The following is a 16,994-nucleotide window of genomic DNA, read 5'->3' on the forward strand; positions in this document are numbered from 1 at the left end:
GGGGTTGTGTCACAGAATGAATTTATTATATTATTCAAATGATTATTCTTACCCTCGAGTATTTTCGACTTTCAGAGATGAAAAAATAATTGAGGCATCTCAACGTGAAGATAAATTTATTAATAATTTATTATTCATTGGTTAACAATTTTTTCAGGTGGACTTGAGAAGAAAGAAATTGTGTAACAATGATGGCGTGAATTTATGGAGAGATTAGCCATTAAAAGACAATCTAATTAATTTATTATTGTTGTAGTACATGGATTACGTCGATGGCATAACTTTCAACGTAACGATTAATGAAATTTGCAGTCTCCTGTCTCAAGGTCATGGACGTTTCGATTTATTTTTATTTTTCTTTTCACAAGTAACCACATGAATACCTGGTGAAACGTGTATTTCATATCGGTGGCTTGAATAAAAGAAGTCGAGATAAATGTGCAAAAAAGAAACAAAAAAAATAAACATGAAAGGAGGAATGTAAAGGAACCTTTCGTACAGACATAACGGTACGATTGCGTCTGGATTTTTGCTGGGATTTATTCTCACGGAGGTTATTCAATCGAAAAAATTCATTTGTACTCACAGAAATTCAAGAATAAAAACTTCCAATGAATGCCAAGTAATGAATTAACTTATTTCATTGGAATTACAGCGCGCGAGAGATTATTTATTGTAAAACTTTCAGTCGATTCTATGGAATGGACACTTCAATGGGATCATAATGGGATTATAATTGGTTGATGTCATACAAATGATACGATAATCGCTCATGACAGACGAGAAAAATCTAAAAAGTTCCAAGAAACTCTCAGAAAAATCACGTGAATAAAAAAAATCATTGCACTATATATAAAAAGTTGAATTCAATTACTGGATAAGTGAATTTTTCACAGATAGACAGACACACGTAAATACAGATGAATGAACCATCAATGGAGTGGAGTTGTCATGAAAACACCTCTTGGTGACCGCATTTGGATTGAAAGTAAGGCTCAAAAAGGCCGGAGACTTGAATCGCGGAAAATTTTCCATGATCAAGTGTGTCACACCTAGGTATAAAAAATATCGCCAAACAAATGGAATATTTTTTAGTTTCGGCTGTACAGAGCTCTAAGTGAAGTATGATAAGAAAAAAAATAGAGAGATTATGAATGAGTAAATTGGAATTAATATTTTTGTATATACTTTCGTTAGCAGAATAAACCATATGATTTGGATGTTTAATTGAAATAGAAAATAGAAGAATTGAATTGTAAAAATTAATTTAAAAATCCTCTTTTGAGGACCAATGACACTATTGGCGCCAAAATCAGCAAAAAAATGGTATTTTAAACATTAAAAATTTTATAAAAAATAAAAGTGGGTTTTTTTTGTCAATACTCACGTTTTTGCGACGAATATCATTTTTTTTTTGCTCTAAAAGTGTCTAAAAATAATGATTAATCAAAAAACATCATTTTTTCCAATTTTTTATAAAAAACTGAATTTTTTTTTCTTCACAATTTTTCGTGTAACTCATCACTGAAATCCGTAAGTGACGCCTGAAAAAGAAAAGTTTAATTAAAATTTTCTAGAACCAAAACGAATGATTAAAAATCAAAATGAAAAAATAGAGTGTGTTATATTTACGTGGGGAATGGATGGGCGAATTTGCAAATAAATAAAAAATGATAAATGGTTGAAATTTCACGAGTTGACATGGAATGCCGCATATGTACACTAAGAAAGTGAGGAAAGGATAAAAATTAGTCAACCGATAATTAGCGTTGGATTTGAATGAAAATCCTGCACTCGTGACGAACTGGAGGTGTTAATTTATCTAAATAACATATTCACATCACTCATTGACGGCACATACATCTGAAAATAAATACTAGAAGATGTACACCTCGCACTCAAGGTGTGCAACAATAATAAATATCAGCACGATAACCTTTGGCGCGTAAAATATTATTCTACAGGTATGATCGAATCTCGTGGAGAAATCCAAGAAAACAGATGAAAAATATATTTTCAGTGTTTTTAACATAAACTACAATCGCCGTCGATTTGCTCTCGGTTTATCTATCTCGATATCACGGGAACCAGAGGGAAAGAGGTCTCGTGAGCAAATAATCATCCATTCTAGGGTTGCCTCAGGCCTCAGAGATAGAAATTTGCGATTCCTCTGGTCTCTATCGATAAATCGACAACAGCCAGAGGTGAATACACTCTAGTTGTTGACAGAAGCAATCATCTTGTTTCATCGAGAATATCTGAAAATATTTCGATAGAAAATTTGGTGGATTTATTATAAAAATTGGGATGAAATTAATCAATTGAACTTGCCTTCATCTAAAGAAACGTCCAGAATTTTTTTAACTAATAAAATCTCTTGATGTTTTTTAAGAGATTCAGAGATTTATGACGATTTTTTTTAGAATGAAGAATGTCTTTGGGAATTATCTCTTAAAATCAGTCAGGCAGAAACAATTGTACATGCAACAAGAAAAATCTCGACCCCTCATTGCACAATTGTTTTATGTCCCCCTGACTCCATTTATAAAACAATGATTACCAAAATGATTGAGTAAATATTTTCCGTTATTAGGTGCAAGTCGTCATCAATAATTCATCAAAAAATCAAGAGTTTCTTCAGTTCCCATCAGACTATAAAAAATAAAACAACAACAAATGATTACTCTGGATTTTCCATCACAGATGAATAATTTTCCAAAAAAACAAATGAAATGAAAATTAAAGGGCGACGAAATAAATATTTTCCAATTTCCAGAATACCTGTTATTGTGGTTTTTTCATTTGGTGATATGAAATTTGAAAAATTCCCTCCCCTGAAGGTCCAATCACCTGATTGCCACCCCCCGACCCCCGGAAACCATTAGCCCAATGCTGTAGGTGCTCTCACTGATAAATTCTCGAGAATTCCTTCCAGAGGGTAGACCGGGCAGACAGAATTCCCAACGAGTGCGAGAGAGAGTGATCTCATGGTGCCCCAGGTAAATACCAAGGGTGGGGTAAACCTCTGAGAATAACCGGACGGCAACCGGAGGCTCTGCGCACCTGGTCTGTGCGCACACAAAAACCAACACACCAACAACTAACAGAAAACATAAAAAAAAATAAGAAAGAAAAAAAATCATTGGCCCGCCTTTCCCTTCGGTTTCTTTACCTGACCGCCTGTATTTTCACCTCTCGTCCGAAGGCACCACAATTTCCACCATCCCAATTCACCGAAAAAAATTCAAATGAAATTCCACCAGCAGCACAACCTGTCAATGACAAAATTCATCTGGATAATTGCAAGTTTGTGGCCATTTGAATAAATAAATAAATAGATGATTGGATAAATAAATAAATAAACACCTCATATGGTGACCGGCGAGTTTGATGTGTGGCGTGGATTCACGAGCTCGGAATAAAAATTCCCCCTCTCCTCTCGTGACAGATACACATTCTAGGTGTTGGTATACCCATACATACACGAAAACCCACCAGGTAGCTACGTCAAAGGAAAATGGAGTGACAGAGAAACGGAATCGGACGAATGGCAAACGACGCGGCAGTCGCCAGGTGAGCCAACGGCAGTGCGCGGCGATCACTCGGCAGCTCGGCTTACAATTATTAATATACCATTTATTTACTAATAAAACAACGATATCAAAGTGTTATCGGATGTTTATGGATATTCACGTGTTACTTGTTACAAAAGAAAAAAAAAAAAACTTTCAATCGTCTGTGATTTATGGAATTAACCTGGGAATGAGATAAATGGTGCATCATTCGACGGCAACAAGTGGTGGGTGCTTGGATTTTCGGTTAAGGTGTGCTCATAACCTCGATTAATTATTAGAAATATCGGTAGGATTTTGGATGTGAAATGAGAGTGACGGGTTGAGGAAATATCGGAGTAACGGATACGATTGCCAGTGCCACCGACGGCAAGAGATACACGGATTTTTTTTGTGATCGTTTTGTTTGTTTTTTTTTTTTCTTTATTGAATGATTGTTAACTCTCGGTTCATGATTTGTTGGTTGTTCAGTGAGTGGGTGATAACGTGGGGTTGACCGGGGCTTGGGGAGCGGTGCCTGGTGCCGATCTGGAGATCGGTTTCGAGGTTTTTTTTTTTTTTTTTTTTGAGGAAACCAAGGGAAGATGCAGGTGATCGGGGAAAAGGGCCCGACGCATCTTGTCGCCCTTTATGTCGCCACTGCTGGGCTTCAGGGCAATGCACTTGGAAGTGATGAGGAAGAAATTATTTTGATGGTCTATGTCCTCATTGATGCACTACAGAATAAGGTGAGTGATAAATTTCATTCACTGGTAATTTAAAATAATTTTTTGAACCTCATAATCTGCACATTTCAATTTTTTTGTCTCAATTTTAAAAACAAAAAAAACTTTCTCGTTAAATTCCGTGATTTGCAATAAAAAGAAATGAATCATTATCACCACAATGAATAGATGAAAATTCTCTATGAGTTATTGAAAGAGTCCGACCAAACGGTTTCGTCAAAAGTGATAAACATTTATTCATTGAAGTGCTGGGGTTCATTAACAGTGAATGAGTAACTTCTGCGTCACTCATCGTTGTCAGTAAAACATGAAACTTTTACGCAAAGAAATATTCATCGACGTATTTCCGGGGGATATTGTGCGGTTTTCCGAGTCCAATGGACTTTCCAGGAAGCTCTGAGAATATCCAAAGTCGATACGCTCTGAATCGTTGAGATTTGCTTCTCATTCGCGTGTGTATGAGTCGTCCAGCATTGAGAAACGTAATCCCAAGAATTATCCAGTGTTGACCTTGTTCGTAATGTGAGGAATAATAACACTGCTTTCGGGCCACATATTAATCCGCACTGTCACGAAACGGTGATATAATCACCGGCATGTTTAAGTACCTTTCTGAGTGATTGGCTTATGATTTATTTGACGAATGTCGTATTTTTAGATGATTTCGAGTGTTCGAACTTTCCATGTCCCCAAATTTTTGGAGCCATTACTTCTCCATTGGCTTCACAGATAAAATTTCTTGGGAATGAAAAATGGGGGATGTTTAAAACGGTTACAAAATCAGATCTCTGAAAAATTTTTCGTCTGCCTCTTATCGAAACAAAAGGAGAGAAGGAAATTTGAATTTTGTGTTGAGCTCTAACAAATGTTTCTACTGTGCTAGTTACCTTTGTTGTGAATTCACTTGGAATTATTATTTCATCCTTTATCCTGTCTGGATAATCCGAATCTCCACATTGTTTTTGTTGTTTGAGAAACGAATGTCCACAGAGATGTTTCCTCATGTTTTCTCCCATCGTTCTGGTAATGACAAGGCGAAAAGCAACAAAAGAGTATTTTCTTCTAGGTACCGTGTCTCCAGCAATTTTATTGCTGCAATGACAGGAGAAAATCAAGATTGAGAGAAGTCTTTCTATTCAAAATTTTATTCTATTTTATTTTCAACGTTGTATTGCGAGGATTGCATGGAGAAATCTTCTGAAATCATCAATATATTGAGACGTAAAAAATACTTTGGAAATTACAGAAGATTAGTCTAATTTCGTTTCGTCAATCTTGGGGTGTTGGAAATTTGAAATTGAGTTCTAAATCCTTCTCTCACCAGTCGATTTCATGTCAAAAGAGCTGTTTTTCATATTGCGGAGTAGAAGAACGTCTTTATCTACCTCTTCTCCAATATTTTATTACTGTAATGACAGGAGACTATTTGAGGAGAGTCTTTCTAGTCAAAATTTAACTATTAAAGTCATGAACCATTTTACGCCACCACGCAGGAATTTTTAACGGGAATGCCCGTTTTTCATTGAACGTTACACTAAAAAATTTACGATGATTGTTTTATTAACATTCTCTGTACATTCACGTGAAGACGGAAATTCCTTGTCAATTCCGTCAATTTATTATGTAACAATTTTATCCCGTAAATTCCCTCCGAGTGTTGATGTTCGAATATCTCGTTTTTGAAGGAGTATGAAACAATTTTCAGTTTAAATTGTTGTTCATGAAAGCACTAGCTCCTTCTTTTATGGCAGTTAATGCCATTATGGGGAACAATTCCAAAAAGATAAAAAAAAAACTTAAGAACTCGTTTTTCTGGAGAATTGCTTGTGCGTCCCGTTTATTTCGAGGCGGACCCACAGAACTTTCTAAAAGTGCTAACATCTTGTTTATTTTTTCAACCTTCCACATTTCTGGAAAATTACCTGTGTACTTGGGACGGGTGCCTGGCGAATGCAAATCCGGTTGAATTTTAATTTTTTTGCGAGGGACTCGGCTTGAATTTCTGGCCGAGTCAACGGTCAAAAGTTCATACCCGAAGAAGAACCGTTAGTCGACGTTTCCAGAGAGACGAACCCCATTTTTACTCCATTCCTTCGTGTGAAGCACCTGCAGTTTTCACTTTACTCCAATTCATAATTCAATATTACGTAATGATCTCAGGTCGACTCCATTCATTCCTCAAATCATGCTCATCAATGATTAACTAAAAATCAGGATCTTCTCTGCTGGTGTAATCGTATCATAAAAAAATATAAATATTTCCCATTCATGAATTAATTCACTATTTTTGCGTAGAATTTTTGTAACAAAAATATTTCTCTGGGAGCAGAATAAAAATAATCAAAAAAAATAGAGATTACTCTGGAGATCGATTCTGTTGGAGTTTATATTCCATAATTATAAAAATTAATCTTATAGTTCACATTGTGTTTATGTTGTTATTTAACAGAAGATTTTTCTCATCCCAAATGCTGAAAAGTGCGTGGACAAATGGTTAGACAGTTTTTAGGCTAAAAATCGGTAAAATAATGGGTCCATGTCGCCAAAGTCCCTAGGATCGGTTTCCATTTTGAAACCTGTGTGACTAAAAATCACTGTTACAGACCACTTGATCATAAGAGTCCCGATGAGGTCGAATCCACTGGAATGCAGGGAACCGTTATCATTTATTCAGAAAGTTCAGTAGTTTAGTATCTCCAAGATGTCATGGACATTTGACCGACAGATCTTTTGGAACCAAAATCTGTCAATTGATACTCCTTTTTATTTACATTTTTTCCTGCATCAAGTATTTTGAAGTTGAATCACATTTCGCCGACACAAAAAAATTTCTATCTTCTAAATGAGAAGAGATACAGAAATTTTCGTAGAATCCTTTTTTGTAGGGCTAACATCGCTCTACAAAAAAGATAACCACGACAATTGCTCTATTTCTCTCCATTCACGTGATATCCACCGATAACTGACCCTGGGTGACAGAATTATCTTTGGGAAAATCGTTTTGGGGAAAGAGTCAACTCAAATGTTTTCCCACAATCTTTAGATGATTTTTCTGAGTCTTTCTGGAGATATCTGAGCAAATGCCGGTATGATAAATATGTCTGATATATTTCGACTAGTTTAAGAAGTTGTTATTAATATCTTCTCTTTCTTCAATTTTTTTTTTACAAATTTCCGCAAAACGATTGATCAAATTAATATGAAAAAATATCCTGTTCTTAAGTTTCATTATTATTGATTGTCTCGCGAAATTTAATTACTGTGGAAAAATTCTAGGAGAATTCTCAGTAAATTTATGCCAAAATCAAAACTCTACCAAAAATTCCGAAAAACAGATGGACGACTACAAAAATTTCTGAATCATTGAATAATGATAAAATCTATAAACGTAATTTTTTCACGCGAATCTAATCGACGGTTTCCCCGAAATTTCGGAATAAACATAAAAAAAATGAGAAAATATCGGTAATAACTCGTCAATATTTTCATGGATAAGTCGACTTGATGGGGAAATTTGATCAATACCCTGGAGTAACGGTTAAACCTTAGGCTTTGATGGTTGTGTACATGTTGGACAGCTGCCATTGTGTCTGAAATTATCTGGTCGCGGTGGAGGCGGAGCGTCGCGCCCTCGGGACGTCGTCCATCGCCATTCCGACAAGAAAGTCTTTAGTTTTTCATCATTCCATTCCCGATGAAAAGAATTTTTCACGTACCGTCCAGACCTTTCACTCCAGTCAAATTTATTTCACTTGTGATTTAAACACGAATCGATTACGTGCTCACATCATTATCACTGGCAGCTGTGATTGATAACCCATCGATTGTACATGATCGATTGAATCACAGGCATTCTCACCTGTTTCAGGGATATCGGAAGTGCAGCTGAAGGTTTTCTTTGTCCTCAAGAAATATTCATTCTTAATACAGAACCATTTTCTGAATTAATAAGATATTATTTTATTTTATAATAATAATGATCATCATCAATACGACAGCATGAATTAAATTTAAAGAATATAAATTTTGGTATTATTATAGATCTATAGTCTTTCAATTAATTCAATAAATTTCAGGTTGATGAAAAATCGTTGAAGACATTGTATTCGATTATATCGAGTGGTACGATAAATTTATAAAACCGTATCCACTGTTAGAAGTCGTCGACCATTGCACGTTCATCCCACAGACTCCACCTTAAACACAATCTTTTTTTTTCCACTACCCTGTTATCTTCTTTATCGATCCCTGACGTGCAATTAGCGCCAGTTACATTTCCGGTTTATTCTGACACTTTCCTGGATTACGGTAAAGTCTGGGGTAGGAACAAGCAGTGGGACGATAACTCATACTTTTTTTTAATTAAAAATCTGATGAGGACTTGATACAAATTTTTTCATGAATTATTGTAATCAAATTCGTGGAGGGGTAATTAAAATCTGACGGCGCCGGTTATCACATGGAGATACGGAGTGATTATCTCTGAGTGATACTGATGCTCTGGTTTTCATATATTTTTTTTTAAAGAATTCTTTTCGTTTGTATGATTGCCATCATGAGTACACCATTGTGAAAAATAATTGTGTTTGGTATTACACAATTGCAGAAGGAAAATAATCGAGGAAATTATTTTTAACAATTTTCGTGGAGAATCAATATTTTTGAATTGAATTAATCTGGAGGGGAAATTGCGCTCTGGATTAAGAGATAATCGTTATGATTTTAGGACATAATCCTTCGACTGAGATTTCTCTTGGGGATTATCTCTGATACCGTCTATTTGCTTTCCTAGTTTCGGTCTCAACCCAGACATTGCTGCATTTTTTTAGAAATTTTCTGGGGAATCACGCTGTCTTACCGATAATGGCAGTTCAATCAACTGATTTTATTTGTTAAAACTTCTTTAGAACTTTAATTTTCCTTGATTAAAAAAAAATAAAACAAGTGGTTCATTGGAGATGGTAATATCTTGAATAAACACGATTGAAATATTTCTTTATCTGCAATTATTGCTGGCAAACTCAACTAATTTATGAAACAAAAAATCGTAGGGACTTTGGTGACATCCACCCGTAAAGGGCCCATTATTTCACGGATTTTTAAACTGAAAAACGAAATATCTAAACATTTATCCTCGCACTTCCCATAATTCAAGATGAGAAAAATGTTATCATAAATAATACCATAAATACTCAGTGAAATTAAGATTAATTTTTGTAATCATTGAATGTCAACTCCAATACGTTTGGTGTCTATTTTTAAAAATATTATCTAGTAATTAAAAAAATGTAACGAATCACTTGATAATGTGGTATGCCCGGGATTATTAGATTAAAATAACCGCCTCCGAGTTAACGCTAAATAAAAATAAAATTTTGAGTCGAAGTGTTGCCCATGAACCCATTCCCATTTAATTTTTTGTAATTTCCTCTCGTTATTATATTCCTTCCAGAAAATAAAAGTTCAATTTCACTTGATTTATATATTGTTATAAATTTCGAGAGCTACATCATGAATTATTTAATCATAGATAAATCATACTGAAAACAGTCAAGTATTTCGACTGGCATTGAATCGTTGAACCTAACAAATGCATCGATTTAAAAAATATTTATGTTCTTTAAATGTCAACCGGTGTCTGGAGTATATTCATAAATCAAAATAATCACGGCAAATTCCAATCTACAAATGACCAAAAGCATCAATCACGAGGCGTCTCTCGTCATCAAGCTCCTCGACAAATCATCGATCCATCCCCTGATTAAGTCGTAACGTCTCATCAAAAAACACAACCGTCACGATTTCATTTTGCCACACACAACCGATGATATAAAAAACAAACGGATTGGATTGTCGGTGCCAATGTCCATTGGCTATAAAACATTGGTAGCTTGAAAAGTTTGTCTCGAGTCTTGTCAACCCACTTTTATTTTTCCACCAACTATCGAAGAAAAGGTGTAATATCAACTACCTTGATCTGTTAACCTCATCGTATACTGCACATACTCAACTATTACGTTTCTTATGCTACCATGACTAAAAAGATATGTCGCGTGTATTGCTCGTGCGTTATCGTTATCGTTACGTACCTCTTTGCCAGTTTCCTCTGCAATTCTCCTTTCCCTCTGTTTATTTTTTATTTTTTTACCATTCCACGAATTCTAGAACACACGTCACATCTGTAGATTTCGTTGAATTATTCAATAGCAAAGTGAATAAATCGAATATTTTTATTGAGATTAATATTATTTATTCTGCCGAAATGCATTAGTCAATTAATGACAATTATTCTTGCTTTTTCAGGAATTCCCTGAATGTTTATTGAATTTATGAAATTTTTGCAGGATTTCTTCCATTTTTTCGAAAATTTGACAGTAAATATTCATTTACTTCGATTTCTGTGGATTTTTATGCAACTGGAATTCTTTGACCGTTTTCTTTATGCAATTCTCATTTTTTTTTTATCATTCTAGGAATTCTAGAACATGCGTCAGTTCTGTGTGGATTTTGTTGAATAATTCAGGAGGGAAGTGGTAAAGTGAAAAAGTCGAACTGAATATTTTTATTAATTATCGCTTCATCTCTAAAACCAGCGATTTGAGGGGAAAACATAAGAGAACTTTTTTGTTGGTGATTGAATTATCGATAAATTACATCTTTTCATAATTTCTCCTCAAATGAATACATACACCTAAAAATCACTCGATATTTGACTATCAAATTCTGCTTATCTCACTTTACCACTTCGCCACTGAATCTCTTTGATGTATTTGCGTTGCAAATGCTTCAATATATCATTCGCATAATGAGGATTTATTTATATTCAGAGGCCAAAATCCGTAAAAATAATGACAAAATTTTTTTTGATTGGAGAATATTCTTTAATTATTCTTACAAACGACAGATTATTTTCCCAAGTATTTCTCCCCGAAACTGTCTTTAATATCCTCTTCTGAAGATTACTGTTTAATTTATTACTGTTAAATTTGTCCATAAAATATATTTTTTAATCAATATTGTTGCTGTTAATGAAAGAAAACGTTCTGTCTCGTGGGATTTCTACGGCTTGATAAAATATTGATGATAATTCTCACTTCGATTGATAGATTAGCATTTCATCAGTGGAAATGTTTCGTCAACGCATTCAGCACTGACTGATCAGGCCATAGGTGCTGACCTGCAGCTCTTCCTATAAAAAGAAAACTCAAATAGTAAATCGAATGCACCTATAATAAAATTGAATAGTGCTCGCAGGCTAAGCAAAAATTGGGTGACAACTAATGACGCGTTGGGAAATGACTGTGAAATTTTCCAATCCCCAGGAAATTTTCACGTTCATTTTTCAAATCGATATTCATGAATTTTTAATGACAATTCAGTTCAACTTACATTTTCCACTGTTCAATTGAAGTTCAAGTGAATCCTTCAGAATGAAAATGCAGAGGTAAAATTCTCTAACTAAAATACAAATACGGTTTTTAAATAAAACTATCTCCAATGGTTATTTGTCGTGCTCGTTTAAACTGAAATAAAATAAAGACGTCATGACATGCGCTTGAAGAACGAATTAAATTCAGAATACCCTCATTTGAAAGGCTGCGGTAATCATACGCTTTTCAAATGAACTCGACAACTATGAATATGCGAATTTCGTAAAAGAGACTCTCGTGATACCCGAAGAAATACCTGGGATGCATAATTCCACGTCTTTCCGGTGACAGTCGATATAACTGTAGTCAATCAATCATCAAATGCTTTTTTCATCAATTTTATTTATCCTGTCTTTCCCTCGTAAGTGTCCTGTGAGGAAATACTTATTATTTACGACACGACATGTATCAGTAATTATCTGGGTTTTATTTTTTATTCAGGTTATGGGTCAGCAACAGTACATCGTTCAACCGTGGTCAATGGCTCCAAATGCGAAACAGACGGAAGACGAGAATAATTCGACAACAGCTGAGGGCAGTGGTGTCGTCAGTGAAACAGCTTTGGCACATGCGCCTAGCTTAGATGAGCAAGTCCTCAAGGAACAGGGGATTCCCCTACAAACCGCTATTCAACAGGTAAACTGGAGATATTTTTCATTTACCTGGGCTTTAATTAACTAGGTCTTGACCTATTTTTAATATTTTATAGTATGCGGTGAAATAAAAATTGTGGAATTGTTTTTACATAAATTATTAAAAACAACTAAAAATAAATGAAATTTAACATGCAAAAAACGGAGTGCATGTTTCGGTTAAAAAAAAATATTTTCTGTAGTTTTCAATTTTTATATTAAATCTATAAGATATAGTGTAATATATGGTATATATTTAATATATAGAAAATATATATTCAAGTCAATTTAAATTGAATATTTAATGTATATTATCATTGTTATTATTATATTATTAATAATTAAGGTGGAAAGAAGTTTTTCTCTGTGTGGAGGAGGACAAGAGAATTTCTGCGAAGGAATTCCCTCCATGAATGTTTTTTAGATCTGGAGATATTTCCACAACTGAGGGCGGAGTTTGACGAAATTTGACGAGTCATTTGCACTTAACAATATTTTTTTTTTCTGGAGATTATCGCGAATTTGAGACGATGGCGAGTTTTTATGTTCTTGTAGCGAAACTTGGAGAGATACAGAGATTTTCTGGAGAATGCGCTACCTCTTTAGATTGAAAGATATTCTTCTTGAGTCTAAATAATTCCCAGAAATGGTATTATAAAATAAAACTAAGAGAGATAGTCAAATTTTTGTGACAATTTGAGTTAAAAAAATCTCCAAGTTGACTGGACAATTCATTATTTTATTTAATAATATTTTACATTGTTTATTTTATTTAATAATATCGCGAGGATTTATTGCCGATATCTTCTCATTTTTTATTATTACCGTTATCAACTTTTGCAAAAATTCCCAAAACCTTAACAAAAATTATAAAAAATAGACGTACGACTATGAAAATTTGTGAGTCATTGAATAATAAAAAAAATGTAAAAATGGGATATTATTTCACGTCAATTGTATCAATGGTTTTCCAGAAATTTATGAAAAACATGAAAAATGAGAAGATATCGGTAATAACTCCTTAAGACAATGTTACGTAATTATTAGGGTACGGCATAAGTAAAGATTCCGGATGAATTCGAGTGTCTAGGAAGCCTCTCGTTTTATTTTTCTTTTTAGTACTATTTGCCATAGCCACTCGGTAATACCAGGATTTACCCGACCTCCCATCATTGCATCACAGTCCAGCAAAGTTTGATGGAGATGTCGCTGAAATAAGAGAGAAATAAAAAATACTCTCGAAATCCTCTCAAACGTTGAGTCGCCATAATTTGCGTTGTGACATCCTTTGTTGGGAAATTGAGACTTGGGGGACTTTTATTTGTATGCACCGGGAAAAAAGGGGGAATAACATTTTTCGGGGGATTTCTAGACATTCTAAACATGAATGTCACATTTATGCTAATTTTATGGATGCATGCAGGTCGCGACCACTCGGTTTTCTCCAAAAACGAATTTTGTTGGATTGAAAGACATCAGGTAGTCGGTACAAATTGTTTTATCTTTGTTATTCAATTTTAGGGGGAAGTAAATTAATTCAGGCATGAGTTGGGGACATAAATATGAAGAAGAGTTCCTCAGAAGAAAAGAAATGAGTGAAGAAAACTGAAAAAAATTACATTTCTTGCAGCGGATCTCAATAATCTAAACTAAACTGAATAATTCTGACAATAATTGAAGTGCACGTGGGATTAGTTTATAAAGAGTTCATTTTATTTAATTATTTGAATATGATGATATCTTCTCATATTTTTTTTGTAAGTCTCTAGACATCCCTGAATCATATTAACGTGAATAAATATACCGTTTATAGATCAAAATAATTATTTAATGATTTCCAAATTTTTAACCGTGCGTCCATTTTTATGAATTTTTGGTAATCTTTTGGGAATTTTCAGAAAAATTCGCTGAAAACGGGGGAATTATCAGGAAAATTAATAGTTATTAAATTTCATGAGACATTGAATAATAATAAAACTTGCAAACGGTATATTTTTCACATTAATTTGCACAATAATATTGTTTTACAATAAACGTGTACAAAATCCTAAATAAATCCTTAAAAAACAATGAATAATAACCACAGACTGAATCGAATTAAATTGGCAAAATGAATAATTCTTTAGTAATGATTGTATGATGTACTAGGTTGAAGTATATTTTTCGTTGGTGTAAACGTCTCAAATAACACTCAATAATTGAAGGTTCTTGTTAATTTGCAGTTTGAAAGTTGGTGGTCATCCCTGACGTGCGTATCCGCCGGAAGTCCGCCTCGTTTCGTCGTCGATGGTCAAGCACCCCTCCGGCAATGCCTTCACCCAGAGTGTTACAAGAAGGATCTCGATTTACCAGAGCACTACAACGTGTTTCACGATTTAAGAAAAGAATTCACCTCGTGCTACTCGTCCCAAGGAGAGCTGGCGACCCTCAGCATCCAGGAGATGATAGAATGTATCCTTTTTCCACTGGTGATTTATAACACGAGAAACACGTGAAATTTTCATTTGAACCCACGGGCTTTTTTACGGTTGCATGTTATCATTGTAAATTTTACCTTTGACACCGAGGCAAAATGCCACGTGAATGTATACTTATCCTTTTTAGCACGTGCGTATACGGGTAGAATATTCTGCACACTCTGGCCTCATGTATTCCTTGAATTACGAGACATGCGCGGGTCACAGATGTCAGTGTTTCTCAACGATAGCAATTAAATTGTTGCAACAATTTTACTAATCGCTCGAATTAGTCTTATCCACGTGAAAACGTCATTTGACGTGATTGCGGCTCATTTTTTTTACTCTCAGTTATTTTCGGTAAATTAACGGAAAGAATGCGACTGATGGACTCTTGTATTCTCTTGTCTGCATGAAGTTCCAAAGTTCTCTCATTACCTGGAAAATTACACTGAATTTCTCGGTTGAAAAGTACATGTAGATTGTTAATTTACAACGAAAATTATCCGAGGGATGGAGATTTTCGTCGTGCGATCTATCCATTCGTTGAATAATTTATCCAGAGGATGTTATGGATTGCAAAATATATAATCCAGGATTTAATGAATTTTTGAGTGTAGCAATCTGTTCTTGTTATCTTCAAAATGTTTTCATGTTCTTCACAACTTCCTTATGAAATTTGTTCTCGTGGATGAGCTCGAATATTTCTATTGCTGCAACGATTTTCCAAATGACTCAAATTACTTTTTACAGCGTAAAAACATAATTCGTTGTGATTTCGGTGAATTCGAGGAAATAATGCGACTTATGGAATCATCTTCTCATGCTCTCAGGTCTATACTTACATATGTTTCTGTACACGTACTCCTGGATTCCTCTCATTACCTGGGAAATCACACTCAATTTCGCTGTTGAACATTGAATGTTAATTGTGAAGGAAAAGAATTGGATGCAGTGGAGTTCATTGAATAAGTTTTACGTTACAAATAATTGTATTCGCTGCAGCGATTCGAATGCTCTGGAGTTTTTTTTTTATTCTACCTGAATTCTTCCACTAATTACTTTCCATTTTGATGTGTACACACAGTTTATTGAGTTTAGGATTGCCTCATTACAGGAGGCAAAAATTCTTGGTTTAGTTTCTCTAATTATTCTATTTATCCTCAAAATTCCAAATATTCATCAAAATTTTCCTACAAAACTTGACACAATCGTTTATTTATAGGAAACTTTGATTAATTTTGAAGCTGGCGGATTATTTCCCGCCTGAATTTCGACCTATCGAAACGTCGCATTTGATCTAAGGGGAGGAACTCAATTTATCTAGTATTTTGAGGGACATTTTTGCCGATTTTTTGATCAATAGTAAGAAATCATCTTCAAATCGATTTTTCAACTTTGATTCAGACCTTCATAAAACTTGACAGTTGTAATGTTTCATCAGGCCATTTTAATTGTTTACAAAATAAATTCACCAGTTAGCAACTATCAGGGAAATATTTGAAATAATACCCATCCACTTTCCCCAAATTGAGATCAAATGCGCCGTTTCTGTTGGTCGAAATTTTGATAAGGAAAATAATCCGACTAATTCATCTGTAGTTCAAGTTCATGATTGGATTTCAATTGGTAAATTGCCCCCCGAATAGTGAAATAATGGAATAAGTTGCGTTGATCGTGGAAGGTCACCACTCGAGGCTTCATCCACGACTGACACTTTCTGTTCCATAAAACATCATTTGAAATCAGCATAAAATTTGAATTGAGGATTGCGCGGGTCGAACTCACACGTACTGCCACACCGATTGCACCTTCGATCCTTGCCACTCGTAGAACGAAAGAGGGAAAAAAGTTTGCTTAGGAGAATGAAGGAAAAAAAAAGTTGAAATTACGCAAGAGACGAGGCCGATAACTAACCTGTGACCCTGTACCCTGACTCGTTTCATGAATAATGAAGGAACGGTGTAAGCAGCTCTAGACGCGCGAACGTTTAGACGTCAAGTCCGAAAAAAAAACTTGACACTTTAACGAAAACAAAATACTCAAAAACAATTGTCAATGGATTCATCATAATTTATGAGAGAATCAGACATGTCTCGAGGCCACGAGGCAGGAACAGCCATTTTAAATAGCAATTATTTATAATTTCTAATATTACTGAACTCAGATTATAGTACGA

The 16,994-nt window shown here is 34.6% G+C and overlaps 1 protein-coding gene and 2 long non-coding RNA genes across 4 annotated transcripts in view; 1 reads left to right on the top strand and 2 right to left on the bottom strand.

Annotated features, from left to right (window-relative positions):
* Positions 1 to 1,652: 1,652 nt before the first annotated feature.
* On the bottom strand, positions 1,653 to 3,286 carry LOC105266597 (uncharacterized). Its single transcript, XR_892178.1, has 4 exons — positions 3,173 to 3,286; positions 2,782 to 3,100; positions 2,332 to 2,652; positions 1,653 to 2,258 (listed from the first exon to the last, which is right to left on the bottom strand). It is a non-coding gene; the product is annotated as an uncharacterized lncRNA (long non-coding RNA).
* A 280-nt stretch (positions 3,287 to 3,566) lies between these two features.
* The window catches only part of fus (fusilli), a 30,246-nt gene continuing 16,818 nt past the window's right edge, over positions 3,567 to 16,994 (top strand). For both annotated transcript variants that reach the window (XM_011304907.1, XM_011304906.1), the window contains exons 1-3: positions 3,567 to 4,300; positions 12,169 to 12,363; positions 14,582 to 14,810. In XM_011304907.1, coding sequence (XP_011303209.1) covers positions 4,157 to 4,300; positions 12,169 to 12,363; positions 14,582 to 14,810 — 568 coding nt within the window. In that variant the 5' untranslated portion in view covers positions 3,567 to 4,156. The remainder of the gene's footprint in view (positions 4,301 to 12,168; positions 12,364 to 14,581; positions 14,811 to 16,994) is intronic.
* Positions 11,218 to 12,145, bottom strand: LOC105266598 (uncharacterized). The gene is made up of 3 exons (XR_892179.1): positions 11,984 to 12,145; positions 11,687 to 11,820; positions 11,218 to 11,486 (listed from the first exon to the last, which is right to left on the bottom strand). It is a non-coding gene; the product is annotated as an uncharacterized lncRNA (long non-coding RNA).

The sequence above is a fragment of the Fopius arisanus genome, unplaced genomic scaffold (assembly GCF_000806365.1).
Source record: "Fopius arisanus strain USDA-PBARC FA_bdor unplaced genomic scaffold, ASM80636v1 scaffold00040, whole genome shotgun sequence".
NCBI classification, from domain to species: domain Eukaryota; kingdom Metazoa; phylum Arthropoda; class Insecta; order Hymenoptera; family Braconidae; genus Fopius; species Fopius arisanus.